The sequence below is a fragment of the Bos indicus x Bos taurus genome, chromosome 9 (genome assembly GCF_003369695.1).
Source record: "Bos indicus x Bos taurus breed Angus x Brahman F1 hybrid chromosome 9, Bos_hybrid_MaternalHap_v2.0, whole genome shotgun sequence".
Lineage (NCBI taxonomy): Eukaryota > Metazoa > Chordata > Mammalia > Artiodactyla > Bovidae > Bos > Bos indicus x Bos taurus.
Window position 1 is genome coordinate 32,218,859 of NC_040084.1, and position 20,725 is coordinate 32,239,583.

At 40.1% G+C, this 20,725-nt stretch overlaps 2 protein-coding genes across 3 annotated transcripts in view; one reads left to right on the top strand and one right to left on the bottom strand.

Moving 5' to 3' along the window:
* MCM9 (minichromosome maintenance 9 homologous recombination repair factor) overlaps nt 1-20,725 on the top strand; it is a 96,726-nt gene that overhangs the window by 21,731 nt on the left and 54,270 nt on the right. For both annotated transcript variants that reach the window (XM_027551116.1, XM_027551115.1), the window contains 2 exons: nt 2,100-2,225; nt 3,573-3,692. In XM_027551116.1, coding sequence (XP_027406917.1) covers nt 2,100-2,225; nt 3,573-3,692 — 246 coding nt within the window. The remainder of the gene's footprint in view (nt 1-2,099; nt 2,226-3,572; nt 3,693-20,725) is intronic.
* On the bottom strand, nt 6,976-20,179 carry ASF1A (anti-silencing function 1A histone chaperone). Its single transcript, XM_027551117.1, has 4 exons — nt 19,715-20,179; nt 13,738-13,853; nt 9,082-9,258; nt 6,976-7,580 (listed from the first exon to the last, which is right to left on the bottom strand). Exons 1-4 carry the CDS (start codon nt 19,821-19,823, stop codon nt 7,368-7,370), a joined length of 615 nt encoding a protein of 204 aa, XP_027406918.1. The 5' UTR covers nt 19,824-20,179; the 3' UTR covers nt 6,976-7,367.

A 20,725-nucleotide genomic window follows, 5' to 3' on the forward strand; every position in this document is an offset into this window, starting at 1 on the left:
TTTGCCCCGAGGAGGAGAGGAAGGAAAGTGTTGGTGTATCATTCCCCCTAATGAATTCTCTTCCGTGATAGAGTCATGAGAGCTTCTATTGCCATGACCCAAGGAATTAAGTTCTTCAACTTTAGATAACAAATTTAGGGAATGGACCTTCCCCTTTGCCTTTCTCTGGTACCTCAGATCTGACTTCAGTTTCTCTTTTATGATGACCACAGTGTGAGGAAATGGTGAGATAAGAAATAGGCACAAGTAATACAGGTATAATAGTTTCAGTAGCTCCTATGTGCCAGGCACTATTCTGTGTGCTGTGCAATAATTAACTCCTGAACAGCTCTATCTGCAATACCATTATCATCTCCATCTCACAGATAAGGAGATGGAGGCGGAGAGAGTCAGAACCTTGCCCAAGGTCAGGCAGCTAGTAACACTGGGCTCTGACCTGAAAGCCCATAGGAAGTGCTTCCTGTCAGCACATTAGTCAGGGAATCCACCTTTACTCAGAAAGCTGGCTCTCTGACAGCTTTGGCTTGAGTGTCTCCCAGGCCAGTCTGTCCACTTGTCCCCTGCTTACTGAAGCTATCGTTTCTTTCTATGTGTAATTTCTAGATTCTGGTCGGAATTTATGTACCTGCTGTCAGGTCTTAACTATGTAGATCTCAGACAGTTCGTCTTTTTCTCTGGGCTTTCTACCTTGGAAAAGGGAAGGAATCCCTTTAGCAGTTAATGAAATTCCTCCCAGGGTTGACTAATTCTTTTTTGGTTCCTGTTTTATTTACACTAGAATGTTTTCTTTCTTCACTACTTCTGCCATCCCAGGTTACATCACCAGAGCTTAATTGCCACTGAGTCAATTTTGATTCATTACAAAAGTAGCCTTTGTGCATAGGGCCATAAATTATGGAGGAACCCCTTTCCTTTATCTTGGTGAAAAAGCTTCTGGAACTGGTGTCATCAACTAAAGTAGTACTTGTATGATTATCTTCCTCCTCAAAAGAGCTATCACTGAAACATACAAACTCAAAGTTAAATATAAAAGCCCTCAGATGTGCAAATTAGTTACCAGCATGAGGACATTGGGGTTTCCCTGGTGGCTCAGATGATAAAGAATCTGCCTGCAATGCCGGAGACCTGGGTTCAATCCCTGGGTTGAAAGGATACCCTGGAAGAGGGCATGGCAACCCACTCCAGTATTCTTGCCCAGAGAATCCCACGAACAGAGGAGCCTGGCAGGCTGCAGTCCATGGGGTCACAAAAAGTCGGACATGACTGAGCGACTAGACACACAACATAAAGACATTAATTTCTGGTAACGTGAATGTAGACACACAGAGTGCCATCACAGTAGTGAGTTCCAAATAAGGCAAACTCAGGAAAGGCTGGTTAGAATCTATGACCTCATTGGTTGACTGGTCAATGACAGAACGAAATATCTAAATTATTCATGGATGGGATAGGCAGATTTTTGGATTTAGTGTCTGACATTTCTAGAAACAGAACCTAAGACAATGATAACCTCTTACTTAAAGCATGTGATCAGAAGAATCTTAAGAACTCCAGCTTGGACTCCTAGAGTTGTTTATAATGATCTTCTAAATATCCTGATAACACAGATACTGAGTCTAGATAAAACAGAATTTACCAAACTGCTCAGAGCAAATGCTGAATTGACTCACAGGATGGGTTGATTTTACCTCTTTTATACCTCTGAAGAACCTCCAAGTACCTTACATAGTTTTCTACAGTCTGACTCATTGTTTCTGAGAACACCTTCCTTTTATTTAGGAGTGGAGTAATTTTACTGAAATTACTGCACAGGAAGTGCAGCTGGTATTAAGGGAATATGCTAGCCTGATGAGGGAGAAAAGAGATTTCTCTCTGTCCCTTATAAATATGCTAAATTTATAGAAACTTAAAACAGGTGGCAGCCAGAACTTTTCATCTCAAGGCATTGATAAGAAAAGGACTTTTAGGAACAAAACAACATTATTCACTCCTTTTAGTCAGATCATTTTAGAGTGTTTATAAGAAGATAGGACAGAAAGGGAAATTTCAGTTAGTATTTCTTGAAAAATTATGATAACTCATCTTTCTGCTTTTCCTAGGAAGGAATGAAATATTGGCCAGCTTGTGCCCTCAAGTTTTTGGAATGTACCTAGTAAAGCTTGCTGTGGCCATGGTGCTGGCTGGTGGGATTCAAAGAACCGATGCTACAGGAACACGGGTCAGAGGTTGGTACCCATTAAGATTTCTGAGAAATACTAACACATACAGTAAGAAGAGAAGCTACGATTTCCCTTTGCTGAATGAAAAATTGCTTGTTGAGCTTTATTTTCCAAATGCAGTCTTTTAAAAACTGACAGTTGTTCACTGTCTAATACTCAGTCCAACATCAGGAACTACTTTGTAGAATTCCAGTCTTTCCAAAGACTTTTGCCTATAAGGGAGCCACAATATAAAATCTTTGTTTCTTTTACTGTCTGTGTTTTTCATTGGATTTCCAGTCTTTCTCCTGTCTCCAAGTCAGTGTCTCTCCATCTGTGCCTGTCAGTGTGTGTCTCTTAGACTGTTGCTCTCAGTCACTGCCTGCTGGTTCGCCTTCTGCTGGTGGGCAGCAAATATGCCATCTGCTGAGAGGTGCTACTGTAGGTCACGCATTCAAGCCAAAATGACTCTTAAGTCATTTCCAAATGGCAGGGAGCTCTTGTGTGGTTAAAACACTTAACTGACCTGAATGGCATAAATTAGGTTTATTATGGCCCTCATATAGGTAGTATAAGGGCCATAATAACCAAAGGCTTAACCAAAAGACTAAAAGGACATTATTGTAAACCAGGTGTTGGTAAGGACTCAAAAACCATACTGTACAGTATAGAATAGTAAGTATAATAAGGTTTATGCATATTGTATTTCTTGATTACCTACTGTTACAAGGCATTCTGCTAAATGTTGAACTTCAATAGTATTTCCCTATTAATATTTTCAGAAAATACTTGAATATGACTGAATAAATTTGCTTGGTCAGTGAGATAACATCTGCCACAGGATATTCACATGTTTTTCTATGTTACATTCAAAAAGTAAGAACTTATAAGATAGATGTTTCATGAAACTACTAAAATTTTCATAGAATGAAAAGGTTTTCACTTAACTGTTAGAATCATAAGCGATTTGGTGTTTATAAAGCACGTACAAAGTCGCAGACACTTATAAGTATACTTGTATGGATGGATGGAAAGAATTAATCACAGTAGTTTGATATTTAAAATAAATTAAATAAAATCAGAAACTTTATAAGCCAAAAGTTTTTTAAATGTTAAACACAGTCCCTAAACATCTGGAACTAGAACAAAAATCTCTTAAAAATTAATTTTAAATGCTGCACTCAGAAATCCAAAGACTATTATTTATTTTGAAAGTTAACTTTTCTAAGGACATTCTGGATAAAGTCTTCCTTGAATGACCTTAAACTAAAATACTATATAAAATAAAAATTGTGTGAGCATTCCAAATGGACCATTTTTGACTAATTATGAGTCTTTTCATAGCAGTTAGAAACTTTATTTATGCTTTTCTAGGTGAATCTCATCTTTTATTGGTTGGGGATCCTGGCACAGGGAAATCTCAATTCCTCAAATATGCAGCAAAGATTACACCAAGATCTGTGCTCACCACAGGAATTGGATCTACTAGTGCAGGTATTTTATGTGATGATTTCAGTTATTTAATGTTACTTCAGAAGCTAACACAATGGTTATTTTCTTGTGAAAAAGTACCTGTAATAGGATATATTTCAAGATTTTTGTGTTACTGCCAAAAACCTAATATTCAGCATTACTTTTGTCGCTCTAAGAAAATATTTCAAAAGCTCCACCTTCACTTATTTTTCAAAAGCTTTTTCCATGTGTCTTTTTTGTATCTTAGTTTTGAATGATTGTGTTCAACGTTCTCATTCTCTAGTGATTACTTTTGTACATGCTTAAGCAGCATCTGTAATTCTGTGAAGACCCAGCAAACAGTGCTGAAACTAACTAAATAGGGGTAAAATCTCACTTTACAAAGTAAATAGATGGTATAAAGCTTAAGGCATTTTCATACTCATGGATCTCACAGACAACAGTGATTCCTGCTAAAAATTCTTAGGTAGAAAATGTGTCTTAGATGTGGAAAGTGTACTTTTATCACTGCAACGTGGAGCTTCATTCATACACTGTAATGATTCTTCAACAAGTACAGTATATTTAAAGCCTTTGCTGATAGAATGTTAAGATTTGATTATAAAGTGACTTTAGGAAAAAATTATTTTAAAGGACATGTTTTGATGCCATTTAAAATTTCTACACTGTTTTGACTGGGAAAATATTTCTCCTGTTCTCCTATAGTAGGCCCTTTGGTTTCATACATTTTACAAATGTTACTTGTTAGGGATGTCTACTGTCCATGGCCTGTACTCAGATTTCTTATGAGAAGCTTATATTTGGAAACTTATAAAGTAGGAAGTGCTCCATTATGGTCCTTAGTAATAAGATCTCTGTTTTAAGGGGTCTCAGCTTTGAAATATAACTAAACAGTATATTAAGCACCGACAGGAAGGGATTTGTGGACTGAGAAGAGTAGACAAGCTTTAGGGTACTGGAAGGGGAAAAGACAGGAATATATGAAGAAGACTTCATGTGCATTTCAAAATTTTATGACTCAGTATTTTAGAGTTCTGTATTAAATGATATTAACAATGAACGAATAAAAGAGTTTCCCCAGTAATGACATGGAATGTTTCCTAATTATTATATGGAGTGTCAAGAAATAAGACCAGGCTAATTTGTGGACTACTAGTATTTCAGAGTATTTGGACAGTTTTAAACTGAATGGCTGCTGAATTCACTGAATTAGCACTTTCTGTCTTATTGCCAAGGTTATAATCCAAATATGAAAGAAATGGCAGGTAGAAGGAATATAAATTTTAGAACTGTAGATAAGTTATTGCTACTTCTAATCCACCCAAAGGGCCAGACTACCCTTTATTTAAACTGTATCACAACCCATTAGAGGGTCTATTCATCGGTCAGAACCAGCACTTTCAAAACAAAATACAGTAACAGATACTACAGTATACTAGTGCACAGAGAAGGTGCACTATTACGGGTGTATTATGTGCAAATTGTTAATATACATACTTGTGTTATGGGGGTCATACTTAAACTTCTTTTTTTACCATAGATTACAGTAAAATGTTTTGAAAACTGTTGCCATTGACTTTCTTGTTAACTAGAAAACCTCAAACCTGAGGGTTAAGACCAAATGAAAGCCTAAGGCTATATAAGATTATAAATGAACGAATGCACGCATGTTTCTCAGACTTCGGCTTGTTCTCTCAGCTCCAATGATAGCCACATTCCCTCTGGCCTACTTGCCTATTTCCTTTGTGGCATAAGTAATTTGTTCATGTTTATCTTCTCAGGACACAGCTATTCACTATGATCAGAAAGGGAAAAAACATTTCCAAACTTTCTAGCTGTTATTTCAGGCAGTGTCTAGCTAAAAATAAAAAATAAAAAACAACCTATGCATTCTAGTTTCTTAGTTTCTAATGTTTGAATACTCTTTATTTTTTAAAATTATAGAACCATCAAAATGTTAAATAAGAGAGAATAGTTTTTAAGCTTCAAACTTCTGTGAAAATTGGCTGTCAGTTTACAAATTGATTTAAAAACCTAACTGTTTGATGTCAGTACAAATCAATCATAATTAATCAGGATAAAAACTCAGCTGTGAACTGATTTGGTAATTTGGCTTATATATGCTTTATTTCTAATAAGCATGTATTGTGTTCCTGTTATATTAATCACTGAGCTCTTGGTTGGAAAGTATTAGTTTTATTTTCATTTTAATATTTTAACATTTTCTTTTAATTGCAATTAGACAAAAATGAAATTTTCTTCATGTTGTTTTAACAGTCGTACGTATTTTACTTTTAAAGTCTATGAACTAGTTAGTGGACAGTATTTTAATTATCTGGTATACTAAACTTCAGAGTTTAACATTTAGCAAAATTTTGCTTCACAAAGTCACTTTGTAGAATGACAGGAAATATATACAGCTTCAAATCCATATTCAGACATATGCCCCTTTCCCTTCCTCAAAATAAATGCTTTTAAAAAGTGCAGTATAAAAGTTTTAGCTATGAAGGCACTGCATAATTCTGTATTATATGGCTAATGTCTTGATTAGCAGCAAGAGTGATGAGAATATTCTACACTTAATTTACTGGAACATAAGAAACTTTTTGAGGAAGGACTTAGCTCTCATCAAAGAAAAAGAACCTTTTGTCCTGTTTAGTTAATGCATTCCTTTTCAAGATTGCTTTTAAAAAACCTCATCTGAAAAAGCTATCTAGAAAATGTCTACCACAAATATTGTACATGAGTGTCGGGAGATTCGGAGAAAAGTACTTTATGTGGAAATATATATAGTTTCATATGATAAAGCTAAATATATATTTCCAAATCTACTGTTTTTATATAAATGCTGCCAACAACAGATGACTTGTCAAAACAGTTTTAAAGGGCTATGTTCATAGTATTTTTTATAAATCTAATGAACCAAAGTCATTATACTCTTCTATTCTTAAACTTAGGGAGTTTGTATCTGCTTCTGACATGTTGAATTCACTGGGTAATGATGATGTATGATTCAAGAACTGTTGTGATGTCCTAAACTGTTATAAAAACAAAAATCATAGGCAGAGGACCTTATAAACAATTACCCACATTTGTTACCTTAGAACCAAACTGAATGCTGTCTAACATTATATGAATAGTAGACATAAGAGGCTTCAAAGTGGCCTGGAAAACTAGATCTTGAAGTTCTTGGTCACATATAGTTTACTTCAAATCCCTTCTTTAAGGGTATGCCGGGAAAAGAACGGAAATTTGCCCCTTAAATCAAACCAAATTATGTGTTATCACAGGAAGACACATTTAGTTGAAGTGCACTTTGTTCTTTCAAAGGTTAGTTAAGATAGTGGCCCAAAGATTATTATCCAAGAGGCTAAGACATCTTTACAACCTGGTCTAATGATTCATTTTTCTTCTTAAGTGCTTTAATTACATATAGAGGAGAAGAAAATAATATATATGTTTTAATCAGATTAGTTTCAGAACAAATAAAATAACACATTAGAGAAAAACTTACTTAAAAATAGTTGTATTTATATTCCACAATTTGCTCAAATACTGGTTTTCTTATAAACTTTCTACAGGATGTTTTTTAAACAAATTCTTCACATTGCATCTTGACTATGTACTTACGGAATTTCAGGGAAATAGTTCTGTGTGTTTTTATAGCTTAATTTGTACTAAAGGGATGGCAGGTGGTCACATGCAGTCCATGTGGGATTCTAACATGACATTTAGTGAGTTTTCTGATGTGGACCATCCCTTTGATGCCGAAGGTAATGCATCTGTTGAAAGAAGTGACGGTAGATTTGGATTACTGCTCTCTGCATCTTCCAGTTTTTCTGTGTTATCTTCCCAATTAATGTGGAATCTTGTTACTCTGGGATTGGATGCCAAAATATTCCTTTGAAGCTAGAGGATAAAGGAAATATATAAATGGTAAACACTAAGAAAGTTAGATCACTGTATACAGATAGACCTTAATAGAATGGTTCTTTATATTTGTACTCCTAAAGCACTAATTCATATACAAACTGAGTGAGTGAAGTCGCTCAGTCGTGTCTGACTGTTTGCGACCCCATGGACTATAGCCTACCAGGCTCCTCTGTCCATGGGATTTTCCAGGTGCGAGTACTAGAATGGGTTGCCATTTCCTTCTCCAGGGGATCTTCCCAACCCAGGGGTCGAACCCAGGTCCTCCTACATTGCAAGCAGACACTTTACCATCTGAGCCACCAGGGAAGTCTTCATATACAAAGGTATAAGTCAAATAAAATACACTAAACATAACTAATAAACGATAGGGCTGCAGTAAAGAAATTGTTTTAGCCTAATGGAAACAAGATGTGGGGAGCCTGAAGGAATCATTCAGATCTTTTACTATCCAACAAAACATCTAACTCTATCCTTATTTCTTAAAAGGGAGAGAATCTCTTGAATGCATCAGAGGATGCTTCATTTAACAAATTAACGTGCTTTCTAGATTTTGATGTGGTCCTTCTTCAGTAATATTTTCAAGTAAAATGCAAAGTATCCCCAAATAGGACCTTTCATTATTAATGGTTTCCTATCTTTTAATTATTATTGCTCATTCTTAGACAGAATATTCTAGTTCCTTCTCATTTTGCTATACAAGTAGCCATACAGGTAACTAATAAATTAGAAAGGGAAGGTTCCACATCAGAATAAAAAACATTCTAGCCTTATTATCAGAAAGAAGAACATTCCATTCCACTCCCATGTAATGTTTCTTGCATGGTCTGGTAAGATAGTGTTATGTTCAATATCACAAAAATCACGAGTTACTAAATATTATAGTTCCCAATGGAAAATCATAAAGTACTTGGTATTTCTGAGAATATCAAGTCACAGACTTCAGGTTCACACTCAGAAACTTAGCTGTTTTCACCACCAGATAATATTTAAGACCTGTAGTTTAACCTTTGAGAATAGCTGATGAAGCAAGGCATATGGGAGTTTTGAGATAACAATGTTCCTATGAAAAACAAAATGTCCCCCTACAATTTTGAGATGTTACAGACCAAAATATTATGGAATAATCAGTACAACACACAGGAATTTGAACATCCTAAAGACGGAAATAGATAGAATCATGATGTATGGGGAATGCCATACAGGGAGCCATTAACAGAGACCTGCTGGAGGCACTTTCAGTTTTCTAAATCATCAGACTCTCAAGGTGCCTGACCAACATTAACTGCTAATAGCTAACCTGGAGGTAGCTTTGAAGTCATCCATGGTAAGGGAACAATGATTGGCTTGCTTAGTTGGCACAAGGACCTCAAATTTATTTTGTCTCAAAGCCACTTTCATAGTGTACTATGAAATGGCAACTGCTTAAAAAACTGTACAGTAAAATGAATGAAAAAGGAATAATGAAAAGGAGTATTACCTTAGAAAAGTCTGGTTTTACTGGCGGATTTTCCCTTAATTCTGTCTCGGTATATTCATTATTTACATAATAACCAACTCTAATAAACTCTTGACCTCGATAGGTGCACGTTATTAGCACAACTGTTACACCTACAGCATCTGCATCTGGAATGAGTCCCGGGTTAGGTGCGTCAGCCTAGAATCATGTAAAAAAAAAAAAAAAAACACGGCACAAAGTGTTGTTAACCATAAGCAAAACTGGAGTTTTGGTTACACTGAGCACCTTCAGTCAAGGGCACAGCAACCAAAACTTGGAAATCATACTGGGAAGGCAAATGCTCATTTTTGAAACTGACTTATAGCTAGAAAATATAGCTCATACATTTCTCCACAATATGCCTAAGTACCTGAAAACATCACCATGTCTAGAGGAAAATACATGTGGCTACTGTGTGTGCGGCTACCGTGTGTGCTGGTTCATGACGGATTATGCAATATTCAATTATAAAACCTTTTATAAAATATAGTAAACAAATCAATAGTCTTATTGAGTCCAACCTTCCCAGTCATAATTTCAGACCTTAAAAATTAGTAAACATTTAATTATCCCATACAGCCTTTTGGCAGCACATGTTTATTATCCAGTTTCCTAGGACCCATATTCTCATATCCAGTCAACACCCCCCACCCCTCAGAGATATTCTAATAGGAAATTAATATAAAACTGAAAGTGGAGTGGAAATAGTTTTATAGCAGAATTTCAAAAAATACAAATAGTCCCACATACTATGGAAATTCAGTGAAGGTAGAGATTGTTTGAGGCAGATCTTGTTTTGAATCAAACTGCTCTAAGCTGAAACTTGAGGCAGGTGAGCTAGAGGTGGCTGAGAGCTCAGGCCCTGTCCACAGCCACGTGGAAGACAGGAAGGACTTAGTTGGAAGGCGTCACAGGCTGGGGACAGGCAGTGGTAGCACTGAGCATGGCCGAGAGCAGCCACTCTGATGGCACGAAGCATATGAAGTCCCACAGACTGGCTACTCTTGCTGCGACACGAAGGGCCATCCCTGGGCCTGGGTGAGCGCTTCAGCTCATGCCTCAGCTTGGGAGCACTTCTGACTGGTGTTCTCAGGCCATTATCATTAAAGACTCGTGATTACTATCTACCTACCACAGGGAGGTGACACAGAAAGGCACCGGACACCCACCTAGTCACCTAGACTAGAAGCCTGTCACCTCAGCTTCCCTACCTCCCACATCTAGTGGGTCTCAGTGTCCACCAGCTCTGAAAGCAGAATTGAGGTCTTCGTCTCTCATCTGGAATATTGCTAAAACTGCCCTGCTGGTCTCCCCCAGTGTTAGCCTAACTGCGCCATGGCCAACATGCTGATGCTATCTAAGTGCAGATCTATTCCTATCCCTTCACTGGGTTTGAAAAACCTCAGGTGATTACCCTAATTTCTGACATAAAACCCCTCAGTTTTTAGCTTCATTTATAAGGCCCTTCACAATTGGTCTCAATCAACATTACGGTCTCTTTAACTCCACCTCTTGGTCTAGAAATGTAAGTTCTTTAAAAAGTAGTAATAATTCTTCATGCCTTTGTGTCTTGCATATATTCCTTCCCTAACTTGCTGAAAAATTCATCTTTGAAGCTTGTGTCAAATGTATCCTTCTTAGTAAGGCACTTTCTAATCCAAACATATAATTAATAGCACTCTTTATGCACTCATATTATTTGACACAATGTCTCTATTAATGTATTCCAACAATCTAAATATGTTTACCCTTCAAGCTTCCCTAAAATTCTAAGCTTTATCTTGGGCAGGAGTCCCATCCAACTCTGTGATCTCAAGTCTGGCGTGGTTCTAGGCACAGTATATACTGAGTATTTTGAAATTTATTCATAACTCAGTTCCTGCCCTTACGTGGTTTATGATCTCTTTGGAGAAACACCAGAATAGAACAGGGGGCCTGAGAATATGCTGTTTGCCTTTGGGTAGAGATGGGAAACAGAGGTGGTTTAGTGCTATGGGAACCTCTCCCACTATTGCTTCCCATCTCCTCAGCAGATTGGTTCTAAGCATGTTTGTGTTTTAAAATTTGTTTGCTAAAGGATTCAGCCTGAGCGAAATCAAGGAGAGAAGCCTGCAGGCCTCTCAGATGATTTAGGATGGAGAAGTGATAAGCAGAGATCTTTGACTCCAACAAGCAATACGAGGTAGATGTCTGGGCACCTTCCTGCTAGCCTTTGACACACTTAATTAAGAGGAAGGCATTTTATTTGGAGAGGCAAAATCATGGCAGACCAGGAGAACACTATGGTAATTTGTTTCAAACATAAAACACAAAACTATTTTAGTACCTTTCTGCTGATAAGAGTGAATTCAAAAAAACGCATAGGCTGAACACGTGATCTAGGTCACATTGTACTTCCTCTGTACTTGTGGCAACATGTGCACACATACCAAAGTGAAAATCACTACAGGGAAATACTTTTTAAGAACCTTTCCCATAGCACTTAAAGCCCAAAGTTGAGGAATATTCTTAACCAACATAAACACATAGAAAAGATAAATTTTTAAAAGTTTGTTTAAAAAATACGGCATGTATTTGCAAGTTTTTTTTTAAATCAGCATTGAAAGGTATATCACTACACCTCAAGTTTCTTGATTTGAATTACGAATTATCATCTTTGAAGTGGGCCTCCCTGGTGGCTCAGATGGTAAAGAATCTGCCTGCAATGAACAAGACCTGGGTTCGATCCCTGGGTTGGGAAGATCCCCGGGAGAAGGTCATGGCAACCCACTCCAGTATTCTGGCCTGAGGAATTCCATGGACAGAGGGCCTGGCAGGCTACAGTCCATGGGGTCACAAAAGAGTCAGACATGACTAAGCACAGCACACATCTGAAGTATAGGTTCTCTAGGCTTGTGGATCAGAGCAAATAGTGCTTCTTTATATAACAATTTCAAGAAGCTAAGAGAATAAAAACTTAGTTCTCATTATAGAAATAGGGAGCTGTCTGTCACTGATTATACTTAACTGCTTTATTCCTCATGACATTCTTATGAGGTAGGCTATTATTCACAGTTCAGAGATGACTGGCGTGGCTAGGAGCCTGACTGAAGTCACATGTCTCTAAGCAGCAGAGTGGGACTAAACCTAGTTTTCAAGTGCAGGGCTTCCCTATACAGGCATCTCTGATACCCTCGTCCTCCGCTAAGATGTCAGTCAGTCACACAACTCAGCTTAACAGCACTTATCTTTTTTAAAAGGTTTTTTTTTTTTTTTAATGTGGACCATTTTTAAAGTCGTTAGTGAATTTGTTATAAAACTGCTTGTTTTACGTTTTGGTTTTTTTTTTGGCCAGGAGGCTTGTGGGCATGTAGTTCCCCGACCAGGGATCGAACTTGTACTCCCTGCATTGGAAGGCAGAGTCCTAACCACGGGACCACCAGGGAAGTCTCCAACAGAACTTGTAACTAATATATTTGAGCCTTTCAGTCAGTATATGTAAGCTTTCCTTAACCATTTATTTACATATAATACTTGTTGCTTTTTAATAAAAAGCACTAAGGCTAGGAGACCAAGATTCTGAATTCAAATTTAGGAAAGAGGAGGGAGCAGTGGTAGCTTGAGAGATAGGTTTGAGTGATTCTTAGCCCATATCTTCTGGGATTATTTAACCAACAGTATTCATTTAAATTGGCCTCATCTGTGAAGTGAACCAAGTGAGCTCAGGGATAGAAGATTTAGCTTTTTTTTTCTGGTTAAGTCTTCTCAGTGGGTTCTACTTAAATAATGGAATTCTGTTGGGTGGCAAAACTTGTAAAAAAAAAAAAAAATTTAATAATAGTTTTTTAAAAAACTATGGCTAGTTACTCTTTGGACTATTATAAACATCTTCCTCTAATAAACATGGATAACTGAGAAGTGACTGGATAGTTGTATACAACAATTTGATGTGCACTGAAAGGAGTAGTATTTTTCAACACAGAAGACAATGTCTGAAGCCTTGGCACAGACCTAAATACTGTCAGTGGGATCGGAGAACATAATTATCTATTAGTAGAGTTTCTCCTTATAAATGACAGAGCTGTGGATTTGTAATAGTAACCCTCTATAAGAAGTGTAGGGGAGATGCTTTAGTAGACCACTGGACTTCCAGTGACCTCAGATCTCACAGATCTCTTATCTTCTAACATACCTGGTAACCTAGCTGAATTACTGACTCAGTAATGCTAAAATAAAGTTGTTTTGTTATATCATTCCTAGTGTCTGAAACTATAATCTGAAAATGCATATTACTGATGATCCCAGTTAGTAGTAAGCATTTTGAACCCCTGTTTTGGGCTGCTGGACAGCCAGCCACCCTAAAGGTTTCATACTCAGAGGCTATTCACAGGAAGAGTGCAAAATTAACCATCACATGTGTGCTGCCACAGTGAAAGGTTAACTGCGTGCTGTTCAAACCCCGAAGTAAAAATCACAGGAACACTCTCAGCACGCGTAACCAGGAGGTGGCATTCCTTCATGACACATAAACTTGTTAAAACATGAAAGAAGCAGATAAAAAGTGAATGCAGTAGAACCAGAATGATGTAGCCCAAAGGAAAGGGCTGAGGACCATTTAGAAATGTATTTGGCATACAGATATACCAAGAATAATCTTACCTGAAATACAAACATATGCCGTCCTGCAGGAACAGGGCCCACTAAAACAGAGTCTAAAACTTGATCGTATTCTTCACTTTCTGCAGAGCCCACATAGATAATTTTCCATTCCAGGTCTAGGGTTAAAAACCAAAATATTATTTCATATTCAGTAATTACAAGATGACATCAAAGACCCTTTGAATGTCCACTTACACCATTTATTGGCTGCTAAAATTGGCTTTTCATAGCAGAAAATCCAGAAACACACCTAAGTGCTCCTTATAAAATTTGTACATTTCATACCAGTTTCTCACAGTGCTGTTATGTGAAATACTGGTTCCTGGTCAGGGCATCTCGCGAATGAAACAACATGGCCAAAAGCTTGGGAAATGCTCTTGAGGATTTATAAAGCACACTGGCAGAACAAGGGGTCTGAGAAATCCTTCAGTAAAGAACACCAGTACTATTAATCCGGTGTTTCCTAAATTTATTTGGCTAAGGAATCCCTCTGCCTTTTCTGTATGTCATCATTTAACCTGCTAAACCCACTTTAGAAGGGCTACCCCGTATTATGCATAGATCCAGATCAAAGAGCTCCAAAGTGGAAAAATCACTATTTGCCAACTTCTCCTATGGCTCAGAAGCCCCTTAGGGCTTCAACTCAACTGTTAAAGGTTCACAGTGGGTTTCTCCCTCATGGCACCCCTTCCTGTCATCCATTCTTTACATTGGGAAGAGGAAACAAAGGTTTCTTATACCACTTGATGTGTCAGAGTATACACTGTGGGAACAGGCATGAGAACAAGAAAGAATAAAGTACAAGCCAAGTCACTCCATGTAGTTCAGTCATTATATGTAATTCAGTCTTTACTGAGCACCCTTGACAGTGTGCTCTGCGAGAAGAACCCAGAGATGAGTACAATGACTGCTCTTTGCAAGCAGCCTCCTCATTAGTAGGGGGAGGAACACCATTCCACAAATACAAATTCTCTCTCAGACCTCCTGGTCCTCTGAGGATGTTTGGCACTGTGTGGCCTGCCTCTTGGATCCACTCCACAAAGTCTACACCAGCACTCGGGGATGGGGGCGGTGATGTTTCTGGGTCACCTATGGAGAATCTAATGCCTTCATGTGTTGTCATTCTTGTATAACGTTGTAGCTCTTTTTGTTCCTTAAATAGGTACCAGGAATAGGCTAGGCATTACTTATTCATAGTGTATTATAAACTGCAGTTTATTGAAGTAAGAGATCCTTTAGGTTTCTTCTTTCTCCTACTGTGTCACGGTTCTGTCCCAGACCTCGGCCACTTTATCTTCAATTTCTAGTACATTTCTAGATGCAGGGTCCTACATCTGACATCTCGTGAGATTATCTATTTGCTGATGAAGATTAAGAGAGGGAACAAGCAGCATGAGTATCTAGTCAGAAGGAACAGCAAGTACTAAGGCCAGACAGCAGGCACAGGCTTGAGAAAAAGCAAAGCCACCGGGGCAAGAGCAGAATGAGCAGGAGAGAAAGCAGCTGACTGTGAGATCTGGAGGTGAAAGGTGTGGCTAGAGGATGCAGGGTTTGGAAGTCATCGTAAGGATTTTTGGCTTTTTCATGAAGTGGCATGGGAAGCCACTGGAATGTTGAATGTTGAGAGGAGCGACATGGTCTGATTTTCATTTTGTGTGTTTGCATTAGTCGCTCAGTCATGTCTAACTTTTTTTTGACCCCATGGACTGTAGCCCACCAGGCTCCTCTGTCCATGGAATATTCCAGGCAAGAATACTGGAGTGGGTGACTTTCATCTTAGGAGGATCATTTTAGTTGCTGTGTTTAGTAGAGACTGTAAGATGGCAAGGGACAAAGCAGGAGGATAGTTCAATTGAGGCAAGAAATTATGGTGTCTTGGACCACATGTAGCCATAGAGGGGAGAAGTAGTAACATTGTGGATATATCCTGAAGGTGGAGCCAGCAAGAGCCACTTATTTTTCTGGGGGCAGGGAAGGGAAACCATCAGGAGTTCCAGGGATAAAGAAGGTAATGAATAAGTGGAGATCATATATCTGGTAAAAATTTAGAAACTGTCCATATGTGAAACCTTGAAAATAGGTGGGATTCCAAGGGAGTGAGCCCAGGGGGCTCTCCAAAGTTAAGAAGTCAGGGAGATAGGATCAATTAAAGTTTCCCAATTAGTGGCCAGTGAAGCAGGTAACCCAAAAGTCAAGTGGAGAAATGGTTTTAAGAAGAAAGGGGTATGGAAACTACTCAACTAGCTAAGTAAAAAGACTGGGAATTGTCACACAGAGGTTTCCATAATTCTTTGTTCATTTCATAAGTATTTGTACTACTATGGATCGTGCTCTTGCCTTAATTGTTATAAGCTGGCATTTGTGGTCTGGTGCAAGAACATGGTTATGACTTATAAACCTCCCTTTATAAAATACTTGGGCATTGGCTTTGCCACCTCACACCTGTTATTCAAAACCTCAACAGCTTTGTAGGTATCACATGGGTTTAGTTATACCTGTTACACAAAGTTGAGACTCTTGATAGGTTAAGTAATATACCCAAATTCACACAGCTAGTAAATGGAAGAATCAGAACCCAAGCTATGTCTCTGTGACTCCAAAGCCTGGGCTCTTTCCAAAAATCTAAGGAAGATAGATTCTTCCCTTTTTAGCTCTCAAATCAACAGTGAAATAAAGGAATTTAACTGCGGGAGGTGGGAAGGCATGGCTGAGGGCAGAGGCCAGGGGGATAGATAATCTAGCCTTAAGGAGTACAGGCTGTAACTCAGGGTACCTTAACTTTTATGCTATGGATGCTTGCTATAGCTACCGAGTTTAAAACGCACAATACTTAATTTATAAATTAGCATCCGTTGTTTTGTTCTTAATCTTTTCTTTGAACCTAGCTTCATTCCCTTGCCCCCTGTATTTGAGACAAGAAGGGACAGGATGAAATGCTTTACACGGGTGATAGTTTGAAGGAGTTTACTCACTTATTTAAAAAGTTAACTGTTTCATTTAATCATGGTAATGTCAGTCTCCCAAGTGTCTCCATTTGAGGTGGGAGTGAGGGAAGTCACCATGTAAATTTCAAACTAATTACTCTATTTGGGAACACCTGTGATATAGGGGGACATATGTAGTCTTTGTGAATTAGTACAAACCTGAGGTTTTAAAGTATGAAGCTTCATTCAGTTATGTTTTAAGTATGTATTCAACTGACAGCTCAAAGTATTGATATTGGTCAACATTTTTTAAAAAGGCTCCATTCAGTAAAGAAGAGAAATCAGCAATCCACAGAAGGTATAAGAAAGTCAGCAGTAAAGTCAATGAAAATGTGTACAGGCTTGGTGACCATCAGATCAAACACACCCAAGGTCTCCTATCTCCCGGACTTTACAGGAGAGCCTCTCCTTGTATCTGTGGATTGCTGTCCTACCCCTGTAGAGGTCTTATAGTAGATTTCAACTAAATTCTCTTAAGTACTCAGACTTTTTCTGAAGCAAAGTACTCAAAGACTTTCTGAAACAAAGCTACAGGGCAGCTTTTAAAGTAAAGTAAAAATACGTGAGGGCTATTGACAATTTAAAGTATGAAAAATGGCGGCCAAGCTTTGGAACTTGAAACAAAATTATACAGTAAAAATTTCTCATTGGACTATTCTATAGTTCACTTTCAAGAACAAATATTTTAAAAAACTGTAGCATAAAAGATGGGACTACAAGAAGTCTTTGCTAAGTAAACTCTATTTCCTTAATCCACACAGCCTCTAGGTGGAGCACATAAGCATGGCACCTTTTTGAAAGATTCCTTTGCAGCTTCGGTATGACTCAGCTTGAACTCTTAAAAAGTACTAAATAAATGCCCAGTATAAATGCCTGGGAAGTGAGGTAGACAAGTCAAAGTAAGGTGTATTCCTGACATCAGTACTGTAAAAATTCTGATAGGATTCAGCTTGGTTCTGAAAAGATCCCATTACAAATGGAACACATCAATGGCAGGTTTCAACCATCCATTGTCAAAGCCCTGTAACAACATCCTGAATCATCTAACTTCCTTGTTGAGAACTGGCTCCTAAAATGGAAGATATCACTTGAGAAATACCAGTAATTTCAAGAAGTTCTAATGCCTAAAACACTGTAGTATAAATTGGAAGGGACTCATTTATTGTATTTCTCTTGCATTTGTCAACTTTTATATGCGATTGATTGTAAAACCAAAAAAATTAGTCTAGTGGGCATGAAAATGGGCCTAGTGGCCGAAATGCTTATGGCAGTTCTTTAGTAACCAAATAGCTTCAAAGTTTGGTAATAAGGAAAATCCCCTTTAATTTTTATTAGCAACGGCCCATTTAAGAATTAGTTTAATAAATGAATTGTCTTTCAAAATGTGCCTACTATTGTATGTGCATATATGCTTTATATTTGTAGTAGAACTACAATGTACGGAACAGCACACACTAAAGTGGTAATTATGGTTACTTTTGAGTGACAGGGAGGCGGAAGGTACAGAGGACTGTTACTTTATATATGTATGAACAACTTTTAAAAAGTTTATTACAGTGAGCATATGTTGGTTTTCGTAATTGAAATAGTTTACACGCTACCTAAAATACATTATACAGGGATTAAAGGATAATTTTTTAAGTGAAAATGCTTTACATGCCTTGATTAGCATATAATTTAAAATGTATTTTGCTAAACATAACTGTAAGTTCAAACAAAGTCTGTCCCCTATTTAGCTGTAAAATTACCATCGATGAAGTTAAACTTTTTTTTCCCCTTGAAATTTTGAAAATGGAGCACTGGATGGTTTTAATAAAATCGGAAAGATCTTGGCAAATTTTAGCTTTCTAAATTTCTTACTGCACATGCTATATGTCTTTCTGAGGACCTTAAAACGAACTTAGAAAAAAATACTAAATTTTGCATTGCCATCAGGACTTTATTTCCTAGCCCACTTTTGTGTGTTATGTTCAGGGTATTTGGATGTGGAGTTGCTGTAATTAGATTTCAACACGTTCTTGAAGGAAGTCTTTCAAACTACCTAGAAGCCAGTGATTAAGTCCTGGAAATTATCTAAATATTTTACTTATTTCTGCTCTCACGTTAAATGTAACTTGCTAGCTTAGCAATACGTTTCTTCCTGAGAAAGAGGAGAGAAGATTTCAGTCACTAAGGATGAGGAGCCCACGTTGCTCGGGGCGAGCCTGCGCGCCAGCATCCCCGGGCGCCCCGAGCATCCTGGGTGCCGGCTGGGGAGCGCCGGCCCGGGAGCACCCGCGGCCCCCGGAGAGCGCCGGCCCGTGGCGCCGAGGGGCGAGCCTGCGCCCGCCTCCCCCACTGGTTGGTCCAGGGAGCCAGAAATCAGCGCGAGGACAGCCTCGCTCCCCTCCCCGAAGCGGCCGGGCATGGCCACCCCGGAGAGTCCGGTAACTCCAGCGTGAGCGCTAAAAATGGATGTGCCTCTTGCTCGGGGGCAGGAAGGTGGGCAGGCGGGGCGCCGCGCTCGTCACCCGCGGAGAGGAGGCGTCGTGACGCCGGGGTCGGTGGCCCAATTCTCTACTCTCGGTAAGATGGCTCCGCTGCGAACTCGCCGGCGCCGACCACACACATGCCTCTGCCTTCCCACCTCCTCGCCGGGGCCGCGGAGGCCGTTGGGTGCTCGGGGCCAGCCCGGCGCGACCCCCGGCCGGCGCCGCGGGCGCTACTGCGGGTCTCGCGAAGCGCCCGCCCGCCAGACAAAGCTGACAACATGGCTACCTCCGCTCGAACAAGTTCCTCGCAAGTTGAGCCGCGGCAGGCGCCCCAGCGGCGGCCGAACGCTGCGCGCGCCTGGCCGGCCGTCGTCCATCAACTTCAAGTTTCCCTCCGCAGAGCCGAGCCCGCAGCCCGCTCGGCGCCGAGCCCCGGCCGCCCGCGCGAGGCCGGGCCCGGGAAACTTTCAACGTCTGCAGCCCGCAACTGACAGCCCGGCGGCGGGCGGGCGCCCGACTCACCTTCAGACAGGTCCTCGATGCACTCGAAGGTGATCTCGAACTGGAATGGGTTGTAGAAAGGAGAAGGGTTATCCAGCACCACTACATTGTTCACCTGAACCTTTGCCATATTTTGAAAAAAACACAAACAATGGGGACGGGGGGCTCGTTGCGGCACAATAAAGTCCAGCGCGCGGCCGCTCGGGAGAGCGCAGACCCCCGCCCCGGCGCCGGCCCGACGTCGTGCAGCGGCGACTTGAGAAACTTTTTTTTCCTCTTTTTATTTACACGGGAACACTCCACAGTGTTTTGCAGCTTTCCTATTTCACTAAACTACAGCCCATTCTGCTCTGATAACTAGCAGCGTTGCCCGCGATTGGCTGTACCCGAGCTCTGACCCTCCTCCTCCAGCGAGGGCCTCCGCGGCGAGCAAGATGGGCTCCCGCTCCCGGAATGGACTTGGAAACTTTAACTGCGGCTCCACCTGCTGGTGTGGATTAGGACAAAGGCGGAGAACAAAGTGAGTGGAATACGGGCTGGGAGGCCCGCGCGGAGGCCGCCAGCGGCGGCGGCGGCGGCGGGGGGAGGGGCGGCGCAGGCCCCGCCCCCGGCCCGGCGGCTCCCGCGCCTCACGTCGGGCGTGGCCGCAACGGGGCGGGGTCGAGGGAGGCGTGGCCACGGCGAGGCGGCAGGAGGCGTGGCCACGGCGGGAAGGCGTGCTCGCCGTGGGCACGGCGGCGGGAGGGCGCGATCCTGGCGACACCCGCCTCTGGGGTTTGTGTAGTGGGTTTGTGTCTTTTTTTTTTTTTTCCCTTCTGACTCTTTCCTTCACATCAGTCGACGGCTGTGTCGGCTCTTTACTGAATTTAGGAGATGCGAATCTGTTGTCTGCACTAGGTTAGGTTCAGTTGTCTGTATATTGGGTAATATTTGGGTTAGAAGGAAGGATTGGTTGCAGTGGAAGTAAATTGCATTTTATAGACTGATGTCAGCTCAAAAGGAGCAAAGCCATTTTGGAAATCTAGTTCTTGG

Bases quoted from the DNA above. Each gene is read 5' to 3' on its own strand.
- ASF1A (XM_027551117.1), bottom strand. From the start codon at position 19,823: ATGGCAAAGGTTCAGGTGAACAATGTAGTGGTGCTGGATAACCCTTCT. The intron at 9,259-13,737 runs GTAAGATTATTC...ACATGATTCTAG, and splicing joins GGCATATGTTTGTATTTCAG to GCTGACGCACCTAACCCGGG. The intron at 7,581-9,081 runs GTAATACTCCTT...TTTATCCTCTAG, and splicing joins TAAAACCAGACTTTTCTAAG to CTTCAAAGGAATATTTTGGC.